This window comes from Electrophorus electricus, chromosome 25 (assembly GCF_041902795.1).
Source record: "Electrophorus electricus isolate QZ-2024a chromosome 25, ASM4190279v1, whole genome shotgun sequence".
Lineage (NCBI taxonomy): Eukaryota > Metazoa > Chordata > Actinopteri > Gymnotiformes > Gymnotidae > Electrophorus > Electrophorus electricus.
Genome location: NC_137521.1, coordinates 12805587 through 12825562, shown reverse-complemented (window position 1 = coordinate 12825562; position 19976 = coordinate 12805587). Strand labels below are relative to the sequence as shown.

The 19976-nt window shown below is 47.1% G+C and overlaps 3 protein-coding genes across 7 annotated transcripts in view; 1 reads left to right on the top strand and 2 right to left on the bottom strand.

Annotated features, from left to right (window-relative positions):
• The window catches only part of glis1b (GLIS family zinc finger 1b), a 75460-nt gene extending 74210 nt beyond the window's left edge, over positions 1 to 1250 (bottom strand). For 2 of the 3 annotated variants that reach the window (XM_081707527.1, XM_081707528.1), the window contains exons 1-2: positions 902 to 1250; positions 357 to 706 (exon numbers count right to left, since the gene is read on the bottom strand). In XM_081707527.1, coding sequence (XP_081563653.1) covers positions 357 to 666 — 310 coding nt within the window. In that variant the 5' untranslated portion in view covers positions 667 to 706; positions 902 to 1250. The remainder of the gene's footprint in view (positions 1 to 356; positions 707 to 901) is intronic. The other variant, XM_081707526.1, reaches the window with a different exon arrangement.
• Positions 1251 to 2060: 810 nt separating this feature from the next.
• Positions 2061 to 4197, top strand: dio1 (iodothyronine deiodinase 1). 2 transcript variants are annotated; one of them, XM_027025246.3, is made up of 4 exons: positions 2062 to 2495; positions 2583 to 2726; positions 2855 to 3054; positions 3321 to 4197. In XM_027025246.3, exons 1-4 carry the CDS (start codon positions 2141 to 2143, stop codon positions 3384 to 3386), a joined length of 765 nt encoding a protein of 254 aa, XP_026881047.3. In that variant the 5' UTR covers positions 2062 to 2140; the 3' UTR covers positions 3387 to 4197. The 2 variants fall into 2 exon arrangements, with proteins under 2 accessions (XP_081563460.1, XP_026881047.3); XM_081707334.1 differs by having other exon boundaries at positions 2061 to 2495; positions 2855 to 4197.
• Positions 4198 to 7217: 3020 nt separating this feature from the next.
• Positions 7218 to 19877, bottom strand: ssbp3b (single stranded DNA binding protein 3b). Of its 2 annotated transcripts, XM_027025262.3 has the most exons (18): positions 19699 to 19877; positions 18908 to 18980; positions 18693 to 18754; positions 18527 to 18611; positions 14910 to 14999; positions 13990 to 14061; positions 13577 to 13636; positions 11443 to 11503; positions 11082 to 11140; positions 10763 to 10827; positions 10614 to 10662; positions 10383 to 10418; positions 10044 to 10098; positions 9885 to 9952; positions 9473 to 9545; positions 9187 to 9215; positions 8816 to 8911; positions 7218 to 8506 (listed from the first exon to the last, which is right to left on the bottom strand). In XM_027025262.3, exons 1-18 carry the CDS (start codon positions 19752 to 19754, stop codon positions 8474 to 8476), a joined length of 1122 nt encoding a protein of 373 aa, XP_026881063.1. In that variant the 5' UTR covers positions 19755 to 19877; the 3' UTR covers positions 7218 to 8473. The 2 variants fall into 2 exon arrangements, with proteins under 2 accessions (XP_026881063.1, XP_026881064.1); XM_027025263.3 differs by lacking the exon at positions 13990 to 14061.
• Positions 19878 to 19976: the final 99 nt, after the last annotated feature.

The following is a 19976-nucleotide window of genomic DNA, read 5'->3' as shown; positions in this document are numbered from 1 at the left end:
TGGCAAGTGTCCAGTGGTGAACACGTCAGGCGTTTCCAGAACGTGGAGCCTTTGGCCGCTGCAGCACAGAAACCCGCTGCGTTAAATTAGCACTTATGTCCTGCAATGCTCTGAGCTGTCAGCAGAACGGGGGCTATTGCTTAAATGAAAAGTGATTCATGTTTAAGGCTTTTGGCAGCAGACTCAAATGATTTGTTTTAAAAGTTTACTGGATATATTAAGTTTTGAAATGTTAGTGGCTATCCGAAGATTTGTCTCCCGCAAACAACAATTCCACCCAACGCGTGAAAATGTGAACATTAATAGCTTACTGCATTGGCTCCCGTTTTGACTCCGTGCACAAAAACCTCACATACCTTGTCCGGTAGCCACGGAGAAGCACGACGCGAGAGCTTTCTCCTGGGTTCCATAGCGTTCCGCTGGAACGACCAGTCGCTTGGGACTAAGCCCGTGCATGTGGCTCGAGCTGGGGTTCGGACTTCGGCAGGGCTGCTGGGCTAAGGAGCCGTCACCCGCGACGCGTTTACAACATAAGTCCGTGCGCCTGCCGAGCGTGGAGCGTGTCAGTTCTGTGAGGTCTCCGAAGGCTGGGGCGTGATAGTGACTGACCATTCCAAAGAAAGCAGCGGACTTCTGGATATGAATCTCTGATTCGCCCGTGTGCATGTCCGACTCTTCAGTACATACTCGCGCTGTCGTCTTTTACCTGCGGATGACATAACCAGCATGATTCTCCCCGCAGTGCACGGAGCTCGTACGCCTCAGAGGACCGTTTGTCTCCAGGGATGGAGATGCGGCGAGACGACACAGCAAACAAACAGAACATCTGGTGGAAGCTACTGTGAAAGAGTAGGCCAAAATAGCATAATGCCGTACGCTGTGATCAGATGTGTAAACATACCTATTTAAAATCAAAGCACCGAGGGGACGTTTGAAATGCTTTTCTAGCAGCGCCGTGTGCGTCCTACATGCCGGGGAGCGCCTGGTTACCGAGCGCATCCTCTCTCGCGTCGCCCGCAATCTTAGGACTCTTCTGCAGCATCAATTCCGTAAAAGCGAAACGTGCGTGTTTCCGCTGACTGGCAGGTCGAACAACCATTTAAGTGGAAGCGCTAAAGTGCAAGGCACCAATCTCCAACACACAGGAGGCGTCCGCGTGGACCGAATCAGGGCACGCCCTGAAACGGGCAAGTGAATTACCTCCGCGTCCTGAAATTAAAACAATTTGTTGGGAAAACAATCCGGGGATGAATCGAGTATAATTACATAACCCTCCCCCCCCCCAAAAAAAAAAAACTTTCTTCATGAACACAGGCTTCAATAGCCCGTTTGTTTTGTCACACGTGCGTATCAAGAGAAAATGCATTAGTTAGTAGGATGTCTAACGTTTCCGGCGCTAATTTCAAAACGAGCAAAAGAGAAAAGAAGGACATTACGTACATGTTCTCAAGACATAAATAACTAACACGCGCAAGGGGACCGGACAGGTACAGAAAAAACGGGTCACATGACTCAGGCTGAGACACGATACACGCACTTGTCGCTTGCATGGCTCTGTTGCATGACCCGAGTAGCAGTCTTCTCCCCTGCGCTTCACGCTAAATGCCAGTATTATTACAGCAAAAGCGTACCATGGCAATTTGCATAAACTTGACCAAATCTAACAACGGTATTTGGTCCTTTAAAGAAACGCTGACGCTAACATTGGTGCTCACGAAGCATTCAGGCCACGAACGACGCATCTGCACAAGGCCATTATTATGTAATTACCGCAAGCCCATCGACGTGATAATGTTGCACACCATGACTAGACCAGTAACGACCAGTACAAGTTGAACTGTTTTTATACTCTGCTGCCCCCAAGTGTCAATTATGAAGCAGTGCAAGCGAAGTTAGGGCTTATATTTAGGCTGTCGAAACTGTTTTCTAAATGTACTGTTAGTCTTTGGCTGATTTATAATGCCACTTGCAGTTTATTCAAATCGCACTAATTATAATACTTGAATTGTTTAATCATATCATTCGATCGGTTCGATCGGTGTGTGCGCTTGCGCAGTACTCTGCGGTAGCAGCGTTGTCCAGGACATACGCCACGGCCGGAGTGACACCCCGGTGCAAATACCGACACCCCGCGCGCACGATGGGGACGACCATAGGCTACGCGATACGACGGGTAAACGTTTACGTGTCGACCCTGGCTAGGGCATGCCTCGCGCTCGCGCTGTCGTCCCTGCTGAAACTTTTGTCCGTGGCGTCGCCGAGTTTGACCAAGAAAATTATTACCAGTATGGGTGCGCGCTCATCGATGACGCAGAACCCCAGGTTCAGGTACGAGGACTGGGGACCCTCGTTCGTCACGCTCACGTTTTTAAAGACCGTGCTCGAGGACCTGTGGTGCGGTCTAGGGGAAGAGGCGTTCGAGGGCTACGGAGCCCCGGACTGCGCGCTCGTCACCATGGGTGGGCGCACGAGCAGCGTGCATCAGTTCCTCAGAGGTGCGCAACCGCCCGCAGCAGCGCCGCAGTGAACCACGCAGCAGCGCAGCACCACCTTTACAGCCTCGCATGTCATTCTTTTTACAGGTACCCGCCCGCTTGTCCTCAGTTTTGGAAGTTGCACCTGACCCCCGTTTCTGTATAAGCTTGACGAGTTCAGACAGCTCGTGCGGGACTTCAGAGACGTGGCCGATTTCCTCGTCGTCTATATTGCTGAAGCGCACGCTACAGGTAGGGCCGGGACGACCGCATCGTGCACGGACCGGTAATACCTTTGAGTGTTGTGATAATGTGAAAATAGACCAGTTCTCCCGCATTGGAGCGTGCACAGTGGTCACGTGAGCTGCATACTGCCGTAGACCGCTGGGCTTTTCACAACAACGTGGACATCCGCGTGCACCGGAGCCTGCAGGAGAGACTGTCGGCGGCGCGGATTCTGCTCAGCGAAGAGCCGCTCTGCCCCGTTGTGGTGGACCAAATGACGGACGTTGCGAGTCAGAAGTACGGAGCCAAGCCTGAACGGCTCTACGTCATTCAGAGCGGAAAGGTGACGTATAAGGTGAGTTCACGTCATAGCAGGACCCGGCTCATGAGTAAAGCTGCCGTAGCACGTGAAGCAGACGTGTAAACGGCGGTTGCTGGATGGATTGAGGTTTGCGCTCTGCACCTCCGAAGGCATCGCGTGCCAAGTGGCATAGCCGGGAAATCGGGTCAAAGTTCAACAGCACTCCTTACTGCCAAGCGTGAGCTGTGAAATTCTCTCTGACTTTAGCCCTTCCTGATCGTATCCCATTTCCCGGACTGCGTTTCTGTCCTTGTTCCCAGGGTGGCAGGGGGCCAGAGGGGTACTGCCCCGGGGCGGTGCGGAAGGTTCTGCAGAAGATGACATAAGCCAAAGAGAAGGTGGCCAGAACTTTGCAGCTGCGCTTAGATGTGTGCGAGGATCTGGAAACATGTTTGACACCAATATTGGACACAGCATCACTGTATTTTAAACTGAATTCAGGAAGTTTTAACTGAGAATCTGCTATCCCAAGCTTCAGGGGCTTTTTTTCATGTTAACGGGAACGTTAGCAATCCATGTTCACGTCTCATGTCGGCTGTTCTTTCCACCGGGAACGTGCTGGAATGTCCAAATACTTTTTGGAGTCGTGTCGTATTTGTGACGGTTGCAGAGGAAACCCTCAGGTGTCTGTAGCTCGATGTGGTAACACACGAATTCAAATTGCTTTTAAGACATTTATCACCATTCCTCCGAACAGGAATTCAGATATGGACAGACTGTGTTCACTGTAATAGTGAGCCCCAGGGCATGCTGGGATAATGTCAGTGACTAGCTGGTACACTTATTTGCGTGTTACTAAGGTTTGAATTCATCTGTTCAGTCTCTAGTATAAAAAACACAATGTTGAATTTTTATTAAATTTACCATATATTGTTCTCATCACCTGGATGACATCACAGCCTTGATTTGTGACCACTGCATTCAGTTTTGTTTTTTTTTGTATAAAAATTACAATTACAATTCATTAGTGGCTTTCTGTGCCTCTGTTTTATTGTGTAACTCAGATGTCAGCAGGACATGACACCTGGTATCTACAAAACTGTTTTAGTTGTGTATCAGGTCACATGATCAGAGCAGCATAAAGTGTCACTAACATCACAATGATCTCCAAATAAATAAATCTTGTGCGATAACTAACTGCCTTTGTGTATCGTCACAAATCGTATCTGGAATAAATTTACATGTTCATAGGAAAAAAAACCTTGTGAATGTTTCTCTCAGAAGTGAGCGGATAATTGAATTTGACCAACAGTATTCGCTTGTGTAACATAAAGAATCCTGAAAAGCATCAACTGAGCACTGCTACCAAATCCAGACGTGTTTAAATGGCACGGTTCTCACTTCTCACAGGCCAACCTTTCAAGAGAGTGGAATTTTCTTAGCCTTCAGCTGTTTTTAAAAAGCTAAATGCTTCAAAAGTAGAGGGAGGTTTATGGTTTCTGCGAGTTACGGTTGCGATAACCTGCTGACTAGTTTGACTCACTCCAATAATAAACCTTTAACACGTTCTCTGCCAGGCTTTGAACAGAAAGAGTGAAACCTCATCTGGTTCTCCAGTGCCAGAAGTTAGCTAGGGTGTACGGGGCCACAGCTGCTGGTGAGCTCTGTAGTTAAGACCTCCTCTCCAAACTCTCTGACCCTGAGGGTCTACTCAGGGCTAAGGGGAGCGTTTGACACAGTAAATGTAGTTATGAGGAGATCTAGCACCATCCAGCTCAGACTCCGACGTCTAAAGGCATTACTCTTGTTTTGTTCAAAATCTATTGAATGCAATGGACGGTACTGTTTCTGTAACTTCTCTAGGGCCAATTCAGTTGTTCTGTAAATTTGTAATGAATCAGAATAAATGTAGCTTCTCTGCAGACCAGGTCTCTGCCACTAGCACCAGCACTGCACAGTTCAGGGTTTTCACTCGCGTGTGGCGAGTCGGACCAGGTAAACGCTGAACGCGCAGCGATCTGTATGTCGCCTGACACCGACATACGTGTATGGGAGGAAGTAAGTGGGATGACCAGGACCTTTAATGACAAACGTCGGTATATACTCTCTAACTGTCCTGCGGATTGCCTTCCCCGCCTGCAGACTGTTTCAGGTTTATGGATTTTGCTCTTTGGACTCGATGGTCTTCTCTGACTGCAATATTTGCTGTTTTGACTGTTCTTTGGACCTGACTATTCTCATCACCTTCCCTACTTCAGTAAAAGCCTGAGCTCGGAACATTGTAGTGACAGCAGAAGACAATCATTGACTTGTATGCTAAATCTGATACATCTGCATATTATGTTATATATTCAGCACACAAAGCCATTCGTCATTTTGAGCATCATCGTGTTGCATTACAGAAATGAGTCCTCACCTCCTACTCATGTTATTCCACCTTAAGTTGATCAACTCCAGTCAAATGTGGCTGAATGCCGTTCTGGGTACAACTTGGGTCTCCGCCACCGTGCAGTAAACCGTGTTGGTTATCGCAGACTGTGCGTTTACCTCTCCGTGATTCCTAGGCAGCGTTCACCATCTTGACTCACTGTGACAGCTGAAATTGCCACTTAGTGACAGTGCTTTCACCGGCTTTGAAGATCATTCATCTTCAACACACACACACACACACACACACACACACACACACACACACACACACACACACACACACACACACACAGAGAGAGCACATCTGCAGATACACCGATCAGCCACAACACTAAGACCACTGACAGGTGAAGTGGATAACACTGATTATCCTGTTACAGTGGCAACTATATTATTTATGATGATGTTTAAGTGTACAGGCAGTCCTTGATGTGATGGCTAGATGCCTGTGACAGAGCATCTCAGGTCCTGTGGGGTGTTCCCAGCGTGCAGTGGTTAGTAACTACCAAACATGATCCCAGCGAGAACAACCAGTGAACCATCAACAGGGTGGTGTGTGAGGAGTGACTAGTGAAGGCCTGTGTGGTCTGATGAGCGACTATAGCACACACTGGAGAAAAAGTTCACGCGCGCAATGATAGAGAGGTGTCGGGGTACGCAGTGAATCACTGAGAGGTGTCGGAGCATACAGTGGATCACAGCTTGCCGTGTATGGGGCTGTGTCGTCACAGACCAGTCAGACTGTTCGTGTTGATCCCTGTCCACCACCAGAGGCACCTATACTGAGCACACGAGTATCAGAACTGGACTGTGAAGCGAAGGCAGAAGATGCCTGGTCTGCTGAAGCACATTTACTGTGAGATCATCTGGCCGGCTGCATGTGTGTCATTTAACTGGGGCGCCAGGACGCACTGAGGAAGATGTTCTGGCCGATGTTGTGCTGGGAGAGCTTGGGTCACGTAGACGGACCAACTACTTAAACATTGTTACATCCCCTCATAGCAGTGGCGATATCTCACGGCAGTGGCCCGTCAGCAGAGTAGTGCTATAGAAATGGTTCAGGAACGCTTTCAGGAACATGACACAGACTTCAAGGTGTTGATCTGGCCTCCAAATCCCCCAGTCAATCGGCTCAAACATCTGAGGGAGGTTGTCTTGGACAACGCTGAAGTGATCGAAGGTTCTTTAAAAAACAACGCTCTTCGAGAAATGTCATTTGTAACATCATAGATTAAAGGGCGTGTATTCTGTAATGAAATAAACTTGATAGGTAACCTTCCCAACAGTACCCACTTCTAAATTTCACATTCATCTGTCTTTCAGTACATCATACCTTATGAGCCAGTTGTCGTGGCTACAGGTGACCAGTTCTCTGTGTAACCAGGACACTCAAAGTTTGGTTTGGAGCTTGTATTCTGTCAGCAGTCACAATGCTGAAGCTGTCGGGTGAGTGCACACTTGCTCTGTCTACCCTCTGCCCTGTACCCTCCGAATCAGTCATGTTCAGTGCCCTCTGTAACTTGGCTGACGAGGTTCTGGAAGGTGTGTAGAATGGACCCCCCCCTCTGGGCGAGTCTTGTCTTCAGTCTAATGTTTACATGAAATACATGCTCAAGGTGAGTCAGGTCAGGTGACCAGGCGGGGTTCAGGTTGCACTGCTACTGGCTGCTCCTCTAGGCCCTTCCTGAGCATAAACGTAGACCGGCAGGCAGACATGAGACCGTCACTGCGGCTCAGACTCCACGCAACTTTTACACCCATGAAAACAAGAGGCCAAAACACCCAGAAAGGAGCCAAATAATTTAGTTGTCAATATATAAACAAGCATTTTTGCCCAAAGTATGATGTACAAGCTAACAAAAGCAGTGTAAAACAAACAACTCCTAAACGTAGAACCATTACCAAAGGTCTGTATAAATAGAATAACTTACGATTCTATTGGTACTATGAGTGTGTGGTAGCGTTCGACTGGAGCCCAACACAGAAACCATGTGAACACACACTACTGCATCTGTTTCACATCAGCACCTTCCTTCGGGGGTGAAGCTACAACATGAAATCACAGGCCTTCCAAACCCAAAACAAAAAACAACCCAAAACTAAAAACTGAGGCACATGGTAGTGAAAGGGGGGAGAAGTCGTCATGGGAACAGTTCACCAGCACAGATCATCATCAGCATAACAAGTAATGGATGCTACAGATGGCCATACGCGTCAGGGGGAAGAGCTGGACAGAGATGCAGGGTTGGAGGAGGCGGAATCGGGATTCCTCAGGCTCCACCAATCAAAAGGTAGTACAATCGGCAGGGTCCGCCTCTGATCGGACCAATCAGAGAGTCACTGAGGAAGGATTGGAGACAGCAGTCCAAGAGCATCAAAATGGAATCAGTGCAGGGACAAGATGACGGCGTCCTCCCCGTCCTCGGCGGGAGACATCAGACCGAACGCAGTTATTCCTTGGAAGCAGCTACTTATTAATACTGGGGGGAGGAGAGAAACAATAATAACAACGACGAAAAAGTACGACAGAGTGTAAAGACGTAAATGTCCCTTCAGAAAAGCCGTGTCACTGGAGACGAGAAAATAGACACTTAACAGGCAAGAGAAAAAAGAAAAAAAAAAAAGACCAGCGGGGCGAAGTCCAGGGCCACGCTCGAGAGTTCAGCCTGGAGGGTCGAGAACAGGTGGACAGGAAGTGAACGATGGGTTTCTCTGAGGCTGCAGCGGCTACACATCCTGGGCTCATAACCAAAAGATGCTCCTTCTTTTCTAAAGCCAAACTTTTCAGGAGAAAGAGGAAAGAAAAACTGTTCCAAGAGATTTATGTCACATTTAGATCAGCTGACTGATCTGGGCGGGAGGGGCTTATCAATAAAAAGTAATAATAATTATTAATAAAAAATAAAAAGTGATATTGCAGGAGACCAGCGGTGAAAGCAGAGGCAGGTACGCGCGGCCCCCACATCCTGTACATGTTCCCCGTGTCTCTCTGTAACGATTGGCCAGTGGCAAGTCCCGCCCCCCTGGGAATCACGATCAGATATCAGACACTCATGGTCATGGAGGGAGAGTATTGCTGGAGAGAGAGAGAGAGAGAGAGAGAGAGAGAGAGAGAGAGAGAGAGAGAGTTGCAACCCAAGGCAATAACACCATACAAGCTTTTCTGTATAGAATGGCCAAAATTATAATCAAACCAGGAAACACCAGGTCAGCGGGTAACTTGCACACCAGGTAACAGAGACACAAGGTCAGGGGGTAACCCAGAGTAAGGGTGAAGAGCCACTGAGATCCGCATGCAACAGCACAAACAGAGCTGCGTCTGGGCCTGGCCCAGCTCGGCCGTCTCCCCATGCACTGCAGGAGATAACAGGTAGGGGGCACTCACATTCTCATTCTGGAAGGAGTGAAGGTAGCCACCAGCATCATCGTCCCGTGGGGGCCCCAGGTTGTTGGTCAGGTTACTCATATTGTTGGGGGAGTTCTGCAAATACCACAGGGCCAGCAACATTGATCAATGGGGGGGGGGGGGGGGGTGTAGAGGGAGATAGAGAGACAGGATGCCAGCAAAACACTTCTCAAAGAGAATCATCGATAAACCATAACAATCCCGCATTACTGTGTTAATGGTGGCTTAAGTTTCCCTTTGTGAAATGGTGGATGTACATTTTCAAATAACGGAACGACTACGTCAGTGTGAAGTGTTTCAGGAAAAGCACTGAGTAACAGAAACGTGGCGGGGGTGCGGGGTTTAGACACCTTTGGAAGCCCCTCCAGATCTCCAGAACCTAAAACAGCAGCAAAACAACTAATTATTATGTATACATATTACCCACAATGCAGCATTTTTTTCAGATCCAATTTTTTTTTAATGCATCAAACAAATATCCCACGATAAAGTGGAGGCTCAAAACAACACCAAACAGACATTTTCTTGAAATACTACTGTTTTTTCTTGATTCTGGACAGCACGAACAAACACACATACACGCGCGCACACAGATACATGCACAGACAGATGGAATGGTGTTGAAAAAAACTTCACCTCCATTCATATGCATTGGGTCCATTCCTGCCATGGCCCCTAGGGGGCCCTCTGAGCCTGGACCTATGGGGAACTACACATGCAGGAGAGAAGAACAGGCACACATCACTAAGAGCCAAATATATAGAACACAGTGACTGACACACAGACACACACACACACACACACACACCCTCTGCAATTTTTTCTACGCCTCTCTCCAACACAGTCTATCTCCCCCCCCCAGGGGGGCTCCAGACCTGTGTGTTGCAGGAATTGCCTTTTTTAAGTGGTTGATTCGCCCGATTTAGCTCATCATCTATTTAAAAGTAAGTGTGTGTGTGTGTGTGTGTGTGTGTGTGTGTGGAAAGGCCATCGCAGCGCTCCACACGGAGGCACAGGTGGAGCTGACGGATGAGCAGGCCTCACTCACGTTAGTCCGTCCTCCTCCACCTCCTGAGTTCATCATGGTGTACAGGTTCTCGCTGGAGTTGTTGGAGTCTGAAAGCAGGAAACAGAAGAGAATCAGGAGAGCAGTTCCTCTGGCCTCCACCAGGGGCACCGGTCATAGCCGAGCTTTGGGCTCACGCACCTGCAGGGCTGGGGACGATTCCGGGCGTGCCAGGGGGACCGCCCCCCTGTGGACCCTACAGGGAATAGCATGGGGTTACGACAGTACCTCCAGCCCCCTGCAGTTCTTACACCACCCTTAACCCACGCACTGCCAAATCCTTCTCATAGACTCACAGCTAACAAGGTGGAGAGAATTTAAAATCTTCCAGTAACCTCTGAACCTATCAATAGCATGAGATCCTCTCTGTGTAGCCAATCAGAAATGTGGAAATTTGAGCGGTCGCAAAAACACATGATAAAGGAAATGGAAATGACAATCAAGATCGACCAGCAGGGGGCAGTAAAGCCCTGTACTTACGCCATATGCTCCAGGAGAGGGCGAGGAATAGGGCATCTGAGGGTATCGCACGCACGCACGCACACACACACAGTAAGCTTTTACGACATCCTAAGAGCTCCTGATATCAGAGTGCAGCAGTATGTTATGTTTAGGAATATTAAAATACATAACAGATATAGTAATATCAGAAATGGGTCTGACAATACAAACGCACTCACGTTGTTGGTCTAAAAGTACAAACACACTCACGTTGTTGGCGTTTGGGTTTGGCCAAGGTGGTCTTCCATTTCCAGGACCCCTGAAACACAACGACATTCCTGAACAATGATCTCCCCGTTCATTCATTTTCCAAGATTACGGCAGTGGTCTCGAAGCTGAGGAGGGAAGATCATGCTTACATAGCGACTCCTGGCATTCCCGGGCCCATCGAGTTGTGTGGGGGTCTCATCCCGCTCCCAAAGTTCTGCAACGGCAATTCATATCAGTCAACTGAAGTGGCAGTCGGAACGTGTGAAAGAACGCAAGAACACTGCGATTGTGTGTGTGAGACGAACGAATGCTCCGTGCTCAGACACAGAGCCCGTCCCGGCCACGCCTGCGCTGGGAGCCAGGACAGAACAAAGCAAAAACAGTGAACCCACCCCTGACCCCGCCCTAGTCCCGCCCCCAGCCCACACCACGAGGGTTCCAGAGGCAGATGGAAGAACAGAGGGTTACCTGCGGCCCAGGGCCCATGGGAGCCATCCCTCTGGGAATATTCATCCTCTGCATTGGTCCTACAGAAGCACAAAAAGAGAAGACGGTAAAAAGTTCCTGAAGAGCCACAAATTCTGATCAGGCCTTAAAGACACCTGGTCCTTAGATTAGACTGATCAGAGGTGCACCAGAAGTACACAAGCCTGGATCTTGTGAACTGTTGATCAGGTACACAAGCCTGGACCTTAATTTCAAAATCCAGTCTGGGATTTTTGTAACTAAATGTATGTCACAGAACACAGGTACTCAAATCAGTGCAAATCAGTCCATCACATACGCCAGTTCTCGGATGTGAGGGAGTGAGCCGAGACCTCCCACTCACCCTGTAGCCTGGGGTCCATGTTTGGCAGCATTGGCTGGGCTGCAGGAACTCCCCCTGGTGGCTGGGGAAAGAAGTGAGACCAGTTTGGACCTTTTTAGTTTGGCTTGTTGTAGGAGGACATGGTACATGTGGCATTTTTCAAAAATCTAACCACACAACATGCCAATGACACGTTCTATACAACTTTCAATAAATATTAAAAAAAAAAAGAGCTGATGAGCCTTTAATATATTATTATATTATTATATTTTACACAGGTGAAGAGCCTTTAATATATTATTATATTATTATATATTACACAGGTGAAGAGCCTTTAATATATTATATATTACACAGGTGAAGAGCCTTTAATATATTATTATATTATTATATATTACACAGGTGAAGAGCCTTTAATACATTATTATATATTACACAGGTGAAGAGCCTTTAATATATTATTATATTATTATATTTTACACAGGTGAAGAGCCTTTAATATATTATTATATATTACACAGGTGAAGAGCCTTTAATATATTATTATATTATTATATATTACACAGGTGAAGAGCCTTTAATATATTATTATATTATTATATTTTACACAGGTGAAGAGCCTTTAATATATTATTATATATTACACAGGTGAAGAGCCTTTAATATATTATTATATTATTATATATTACACAGGTGAAGAGCCTTTAATATATTATTATATTATTATATATTACACAGGTGAAGAGCCTTTAATATATTAATATATTATTATATATTACACAGGTGAAGAGCCTTTAATATATTATTATATATTACACAGGTGAAGAGCCTTTAATATATTATTATATTATTATATATTACACAGGTGAAGAGCCTTTAATATATTATTATATATTACACAGATGAAGAGCCTTTAATATATTAATATATTATTATATATTACACAGGTGAAGAGCCTTTAATATATTATTATATTTTACACAGGTGAAGAGCCTTTAATATATTATTATATTATTATATATTACACAGGTGAAGAGCCTTTAATATATTATTATATATTACACAGGTGAAGAGCCTTTAATATATTATTATATATTACACAGGTGAAGAGCCTTTAATATATTATTATATTATTATATATTACACAGGTGAAGAGCCTTTAATATATTATTATATATTACACTGGTGAAGAGCCTTTAATATATTAATATATTATTATATATTACACTGGTGAAGAGCCTTTAATATATTATTATATATTACACAGGTGAAGAGCCTTTAATATATTATTATATTTTACACAGGTGAAGAGCCTTTAATATATTATTATATATTACACAGATGAAGAGCCTTTAATATATTAATATATTATTATATATTACACAGGTGAAGAGCCTTTAATATATTAATATATTATTATATATTACACAGGTGAAGAGCCTTTAATATATTAATATATTATTATATATTACACAGGTGAAGAGCCTTTAATATATTATTATATATTACACTGGTGAAGAGCCTTTAATATATTATTATATTATTATATATTACACAGGTGAAGAGCCTTTAATATATTAATATATTATTATATATTACACAGGTGAAGAGCCTTTAATATATTATATATTACACTGGTGAAGAGCCTTTAATATATTAATATATTACACAGGTGAAGAGCCTTTAATATATTAATATATTATTATATATTACACAGGTGAAGAGCCTTTAATATATTATTATATATTACACTGGTGAAGAGCCTTTAATATATTATTATATTATTATATATTACACTGGTGAGCAGCCTTTAATATATTATTATATATTACACTGGTGAGCAGCCTTTAATATATTATTATATTATTATATATTACACTGGTGAGCAGCCTTTAATATATTATTATATTATTATATATTACACTGGTGAGCAGCCTTTAATATATTATTATATTATACAGTATATTATATTATGCTACTGAAGGCCTTCATTATTTGGACCAGGTGTGTTGGATCAGGTTGAGAGCTAAACCGTGAAGGGTGATGTCTAGGAACAGAGTTCACCAGCGCTCAGGTACGCAGGTTTGGTTTAGGAGTTTATGGAGTATGTATATGGTGTCAGTGAAGGAGGTGTGTCTCTGCTGTGATGGGTTACCTGGTTGCCCATTCTGATTGGTGGCCTTGGGCCTCCTCCAAAACGAGGGGACATGAAAGGCTGCGATGTAAAACACTTCATTACAATCTTCAAACTCACATCACCCTGATTTGGTGAACAGCAGTACACGGCAGGAAAATCCCACCCTCGGACACTCTGGAGAAACTCCAGGCCAGGTTCACTGTCATCTCCGGCTAGGACACGGCTGGGAAACGAGAAACTCACGCCCAGATCGGGAGCGGGTGCACAGACGGGAGGAGGAGCAAACAGAAGAGCCAGGAAGCAGAGAAGGCTGAGGTCAGCTGGGGGAGGGGTGTGTTGGGGGGACGGCGCGTGTGCTTTGGGTGGGAGGGCGCATGTGCTGGGTGTGTGCTGGGGGGAGACCGCGTGCGGTTTAAGTGTAGAACTGCTACCTGTCCGTGGGGTCCCATCATGCTGTTAGGAGGAGGCTGAGCATGAGGAGAGGACTGTGAGCCAGGAGGGCCCTGAGAGAGAGAGAGAGAGAGAGAGAGAGCAGACAGACAGACAGACAGACAGAGCAAGACAGAGAGACAGAGCGAGAGACAGAGAGAGCGTGTAAGGGAGATAAGCAGAGGGGGAGAGAAAGAAAAAGATGTTTGTGAGCATGAGGAAAAGAGAGATATATTGTGAAGGCAATAGAGTGTGTGTGTGAGGTGAAAAATGTTTATATATATGAGAGAGAGAGAGAGAGAGAGAGAGAGAGAGAGAGAGAGAGAGAGAGAGGCAGACGGAGGGAGAGGAGGATGGGAGGCGTTAGACTATTTAAAGAACTGGAGCGTGAGAGCACAAAACTGCAGAAAACCAGAGTTACTAGGCACTGAGCCAGTTAAACACCACTAGCAGTTAAACACCACTAGCAGTTAAACACCTCTAGCAGTTAAACACCTCTAGCAGTTAAACACCTCTAGCAGTTAAACACCTATCAGAGCAGAACAGGTGGAGTAAGGCTGTGAGACGGAGGGCTCTGGGTGTAGCAAACAGGAAAAAGCCCAAAAACACCAGCAGACACTAAAGCACAGAGATGCCGGAGCTGAACAGAGCTTGACTGTGGGGTCAGCTGGGTGTGCACCAGTGCTATGACCACAGTCCTCACACTCTGACCAGCCCACAGGTAGAAAGTAAAGTTGCATTTTTAGCATATTCCAAAAGTTGTTTGTGGAAGAAAAAAAAAGAAAATAAGAGAAGTGTGCCTGGATGTTTTCCAGCAGTGCAGAGGGAAGGTCAAAAGGGTCAAAGGAACAGAAGGACACGCCCACCAGGTAAGGCCATGACCAGAAGGACACGCCCACAGGAAAAGGCCAGAGCATCTAACCTGGAAGAAGCCAGGTGGCATGGGTCCGCTAGGAAGCCCCTCCCCCGGGGGCATGTTCCCCATCACTGGACTCGGCGCTGCTGCCGCACTCTGTGGGAAGAGCAAGAAAGTGCCCACTTTACACACACACACACACACACACACACACACACACACACACACACACACTACACAACATACTACACCATTACATAACACACTACACAACATACTACAACACCGTTATACAACACACATTACACAACAGCGTTACATTACACACTACAACACTTACACAACACACGCATTACACCGTTACACAACACACGCATTACACCGTTACACAACACACGCATTACACCCACGTCACTTAAAACACGCCACATCATGCCATCAGCATCCACACTATACAACACCTGCGCCACACTGACAACACACATGTAAATACAGTTACACAACACTCACCACACCATTAAACAAGAAAACAGTAACAGTCTTTCATTACAGCGACATCAACAACAACAATAATAATCTAATTTTACATTTTTCAAACATTTCATATACATGACCATGATTTTTAAAATCTGAGCCCTTTTTCCAGGGTTAACACAGCTGCCAATCACACAGTTCTGTTATCCTGCCAAACAAAACAAGAACACACACCAATATAGTCATTTGAACTTTAATATTCTACCAATACTGAAATATCATGAGATGGAACTTCTTTTTTTGAATTTCAGCCCCCAGCAGTTCACACCACATCTCCCAGCACAGACCTGGGGTCAGTTCTGATCCTGACGCAGTTCTGTGCTCTTTCACACAGCGTCTCCCAGCACAGACCTGGGGTCAGTTCTGCTGTTCCTAACACCTCAGTTAACGCGGGATGTGTCTTTGTGGCGAGGACAGCCTCCCACAGGCTGTGTGAAATACCACAGGCAGGGGACGGGAGACAATACACAGGGGACATGCTCCACCCCAGCCACACACTGCCCTGAACACAGCTAGAATACCACACACCAATAGAACAGGCACTGGTAACCAACGGCAACGCTCACATACACACAGACCCACCTGAACACACCTAAATACACCCAGTGCTCAGAAACAGACAGTTTAAACACACTTACACCAGTGTTCAGGAAGCTTAAAACACAGCTAATCAACAACAGCCCAGAGATCCTCCTGACCGTAGTTACCAAGACCAGGGCTTCAAAACACACAGATTAAACACCACTATAGTGCTTCCAGACACAGTTAACACAAGGGTGTCTAGTTACAGACACCTCCACCTGAACACACCAGTACAGGAGAGCCCGTGTTTCTCTGCAATCCTACCCAGAGGCTCCTGTTCACTGTATACTGTTATTACACTTCGCCCACTGATTCTCTGGTCTACTGTTACACCACGTCCGCTGCTGTACCCGTCCACACCCGGTGCGCTACGCAGACATCGGGTGCGTCAGCGACCTGTGCCGTGGTCTCCCACACGCTGGTGTTTCCTGGCTTTTTTAGCCCAGTAAAAAGCAGCAGACAGACACAGACAGACTGGCCTGCTCAAACCCAGTCCCATGCACCAGGGGCCGGGGCCCAAAGCCTCTGCTGCCCTGCTCAGCGCACCCATCCACAGAGATGTCACACAGTGGATGCTCCCTAGGAGTCTGACCTCTGACCTTGGTGTTGCTAGTACCTTACTCCACCTGCTCTACCAGGTGAGCTACAGAACTAAACCCCCCGTTTCTCAAACAGGGAAGTAACCTCCCAGGACCCAACGATACCCAACATCTACTGCACACGTGGCTCAGATAAACTGTTCAGTAAGAGAAGAGATGAGGAACACTTTTAGTCGTGAATATTGGTTTGTGTTATTTAGGTCATGCAAAGACATGCGTCCGCTTGCTTTTCATATCCACAATCTGTTTCACACACACACACCCCCCCTCTCCTGTGTGTTTGTCCACGGGCTTCCTGACAGCCATCAATCACTCCCAAGCTCCACACACTGCAGCCCCAGGGGGAGGGTCCCTGGCGCACAGCAGAAACACAGCACGGCTTCTGTTTAAAACAGTCTGCATCCACCGACACGGGCAGCTAAAACCCAACCCCCCCACCACCTCTCCTCTCAGCCCCCCCCCCTCACTCTCTCTCCATCCCCCTTCAACCCCCCCCCCACCCCCCACCCCCAGAGAACATGGAGACTGAACCCAGGAAGCACGGTCGCCACCACGGCCGGGAACAAAGACAGGCACAGACAAGCATAACACAGTCATCTCCACCCGGCCTTACCTGCTGAGCCTTCTCCACACTGCACCCTCAAAACCAAAGTCATCCTCAGGGACTTCCACACACACACACACACACACACACACACACACACACACACACTACACCCTCCGACAGACGCTGATCAACCCACGTGATGAGAGCAGCCAGCAGTCTGGACACACCTCAGTCAATCATGAGCGCACACTGATTACATAAGATCACATTTTCCTGAAAGATTTACCAGAGTGACAGGGGCCGAGTGGTGTGAGGGACCAGGCAGCAACTGCTCCCCTGCCCCACACTCTACACTCACTATACACCGGAGGCCAGCACAGAGGCCATCTTACATAGTCTACACATCTGTTGTTTAGTCAACCATGTAACATACATAAACACACCACAAATGTGATGTTAACTCTGGCCACTCTCAAATATCGTGCTGGAGTTACCAACACAGCAGTTCCATTACACAACACCCAGTCTCCAATGTGGGCGTAAGGACAAACTTTAAGTCAATACTTAATCGACTGTCCTGGGTTTCACCACATACCAGCAGGTACTGTAGAAATATTTCAATATGACGTTGCAACCTCATGACTGGACAGATGTTTATGAGATCAAGACCGTGACCATCATAAGATAACTGACTGAAAAAGTGAGGAAAATAAGCACTTCCAGGAACTCAAGAACACCGTCAGCCATGCTCTGGGATGTTGCGCTGCGCTCTGGTGATTTCTATGATCTGAACACCAGCAGTAACGGAGACAGCCTGCTCTGAAAGGACGTGTCTGAGCATCAGCATACAGCACAGTGCCTGGTCTCGCGCTGGAGACAGACCTGCTGGAGACAGACCTCCGGTGTCCCCCATCCCAGTCACTCCCACAGGGATGAATGTCTCTCAGTTCACTCAGCCTCTCTACTGACCTCCTCACACACATCACACAAGAGACACTTCTGATGGTGCAAGATCACCAAACAGTGCGTTCTGAACGGCTGGCGTCCTGTGACCCGGAGCAAGGCCCAGGGTTAGCTGGAGACCGAGCTCTTAAGAGTGAACGTGTCTGAACGCCCCAGCGGAGGTGAGAGGACGCCAGGACAGCAGCACTCTGGACGATAGGTCTCAGAAATGCTCACATTCTGTAGTGTTAATGCAAGACTGGCCTTTGAGAAAAAATATTTAAAAAGGCAGCAGAAATATCAAACTCACAATTTGTTAGCAGGTCTTTGCACATTGTGTACAGTATATTGAACAGAAAACTGCACCAGCGAAGGAGCAGCCTTTTCAATATAAGGGTGCATACAACCGTTCACGATCACCCGTGTACTCGCTCTAGATCGGGGCGAACCGCAGCAAGAAGACCGACATTGCCACTCACGTAGTCATGGAACGCCTTGGCCTCGCTCGAGTGTTCGCACGAGTCCCGTCTCTCGGGGGCAGCACAGTACAAATCCCAGAACACGCTGTGAAACACAAACACACCATCGGGTCAGCGGTTTACACTGCCAACATCTCCACACCACCATCAACAAGCCGGGCCTTACCACCACCAGGAGTGCAGGAACCCCGGGGGATCTCCTAGAGTAATGTTCTTTTCCCATCGAATCTGGAGGGAGGGAAATCAAACGTGGGGAAAAGGGTTTAGTGTGCGCTGAGAGGAGCTCCCAGCATGCACCGGGGCTGCAGGCCTGCTGCTCACAGCGCAGGACGCAGGAACCGTATGCAAATGTTGATCCCGCTCTGGAATCAAGACTCTCACCTCTGACAGGAAGGTCTGGGCAGACTTCTGTGCACCAATGTGTAGCAAATATTCGTAAACATACAGAGCCAGCCTGCATCACAGCAAAACAAACAAAAACAGGAAGAAAAACAGCAAAATAGAATTATGCACGTAAGTAGTAGGAAGAGAGGATAAAGTATATCGTATCGTATTTACTGAAAGGAGGGATCATAACTGTGGAGAACTGTGGGCTACCTCACCCATACAAACATGGGCGGAAAAAAAGAGAGGTAGCCTTCTCTATTTACTGTTACAGGCAAACAAATAAATAAATAACCAAGAAAATGAACACACAAAAAACCCCAAAACCCACATAAATCGTGTGTAGAACAGTGTATTGATAGCGCGCTGGAAAAAGCCAGGCTCTGCCTCGCCTGTGCAGCGATCAAAAACTAAAGCACAATAGACAGGACCCACTCCCTCTCGCTCGCGCTCGCTCGCGTCCAAAGACGGGCGTCTGAGGCACAATGTAGCGCGCATCTGGCTCGCGGGCTCCGCTCCAAACCTAGCCGACTCACGCGACTGCGAGCGGGCTCCGGAGCGAGCGATGCGTTCTGCAGCGCATTACGGACGACGAGCTCGCGAAGCCCGTGCGCCGCCCGGAGAGCCCAGAATGGCGTGCGCGTACTTTCGGTTCAGCGCTCCCAGGCTCGCGTATACCGGAGGGCTCGCGTGCAGCCGTGCCTATGCGCTCGCTCTAACAATAGGCTACGTCGAAGGCACAGAAACACGGCGGAAAGCACGACGGTACAGGGGACAGAAAGCCTTACTTTTCCCGGGCCTGGCCGTCCGACGGCACCACGGAGCTCTTGCCTTTTGGAAACATGGTTTGATACACGGGAGAGTCGCCCGCGTTCCCTTTTCCTCTATTTTCAACAATTCATCTGTCAGGGATCCCGACTGCACGCACACCCAAACGCACGAACACGCGCACAACCAACCCTGACTGTCGCGAGCGGGGAGGGTTTGACTGACAAGGGCGGAGACCAATAGGAAGCCGGGAAAGGCTATTACGTCACGGCAAGCGCTGACGTTTTCTGAGCGGCCG

Bases quoted from the DNA above. Each gene is read 5' to 3' on its own strand.
- ssbp3b (XM_027025262.3), bottom strand. From the start codon at position 19,754: ATGTTTCCAAAAGGCAAGAGCTCCGTGGTGCCGTCGGACGGCCAGGCC. The intron at 14,062-14,909 runs GTTAGATGCTCT...TCTCTCTCTCAG, and splicing joins TGCCACCTGGCTTCTTCCAG to GGCCCTCCTGGCTCACAGTC. The intron at 13,637-13,989 runs GTAGCAGTTCTA...TTTACATCGCAG, and splicing joins TGATGGGACCCCACGGACAG to CCTTTCATGTCCCCTCGTTT.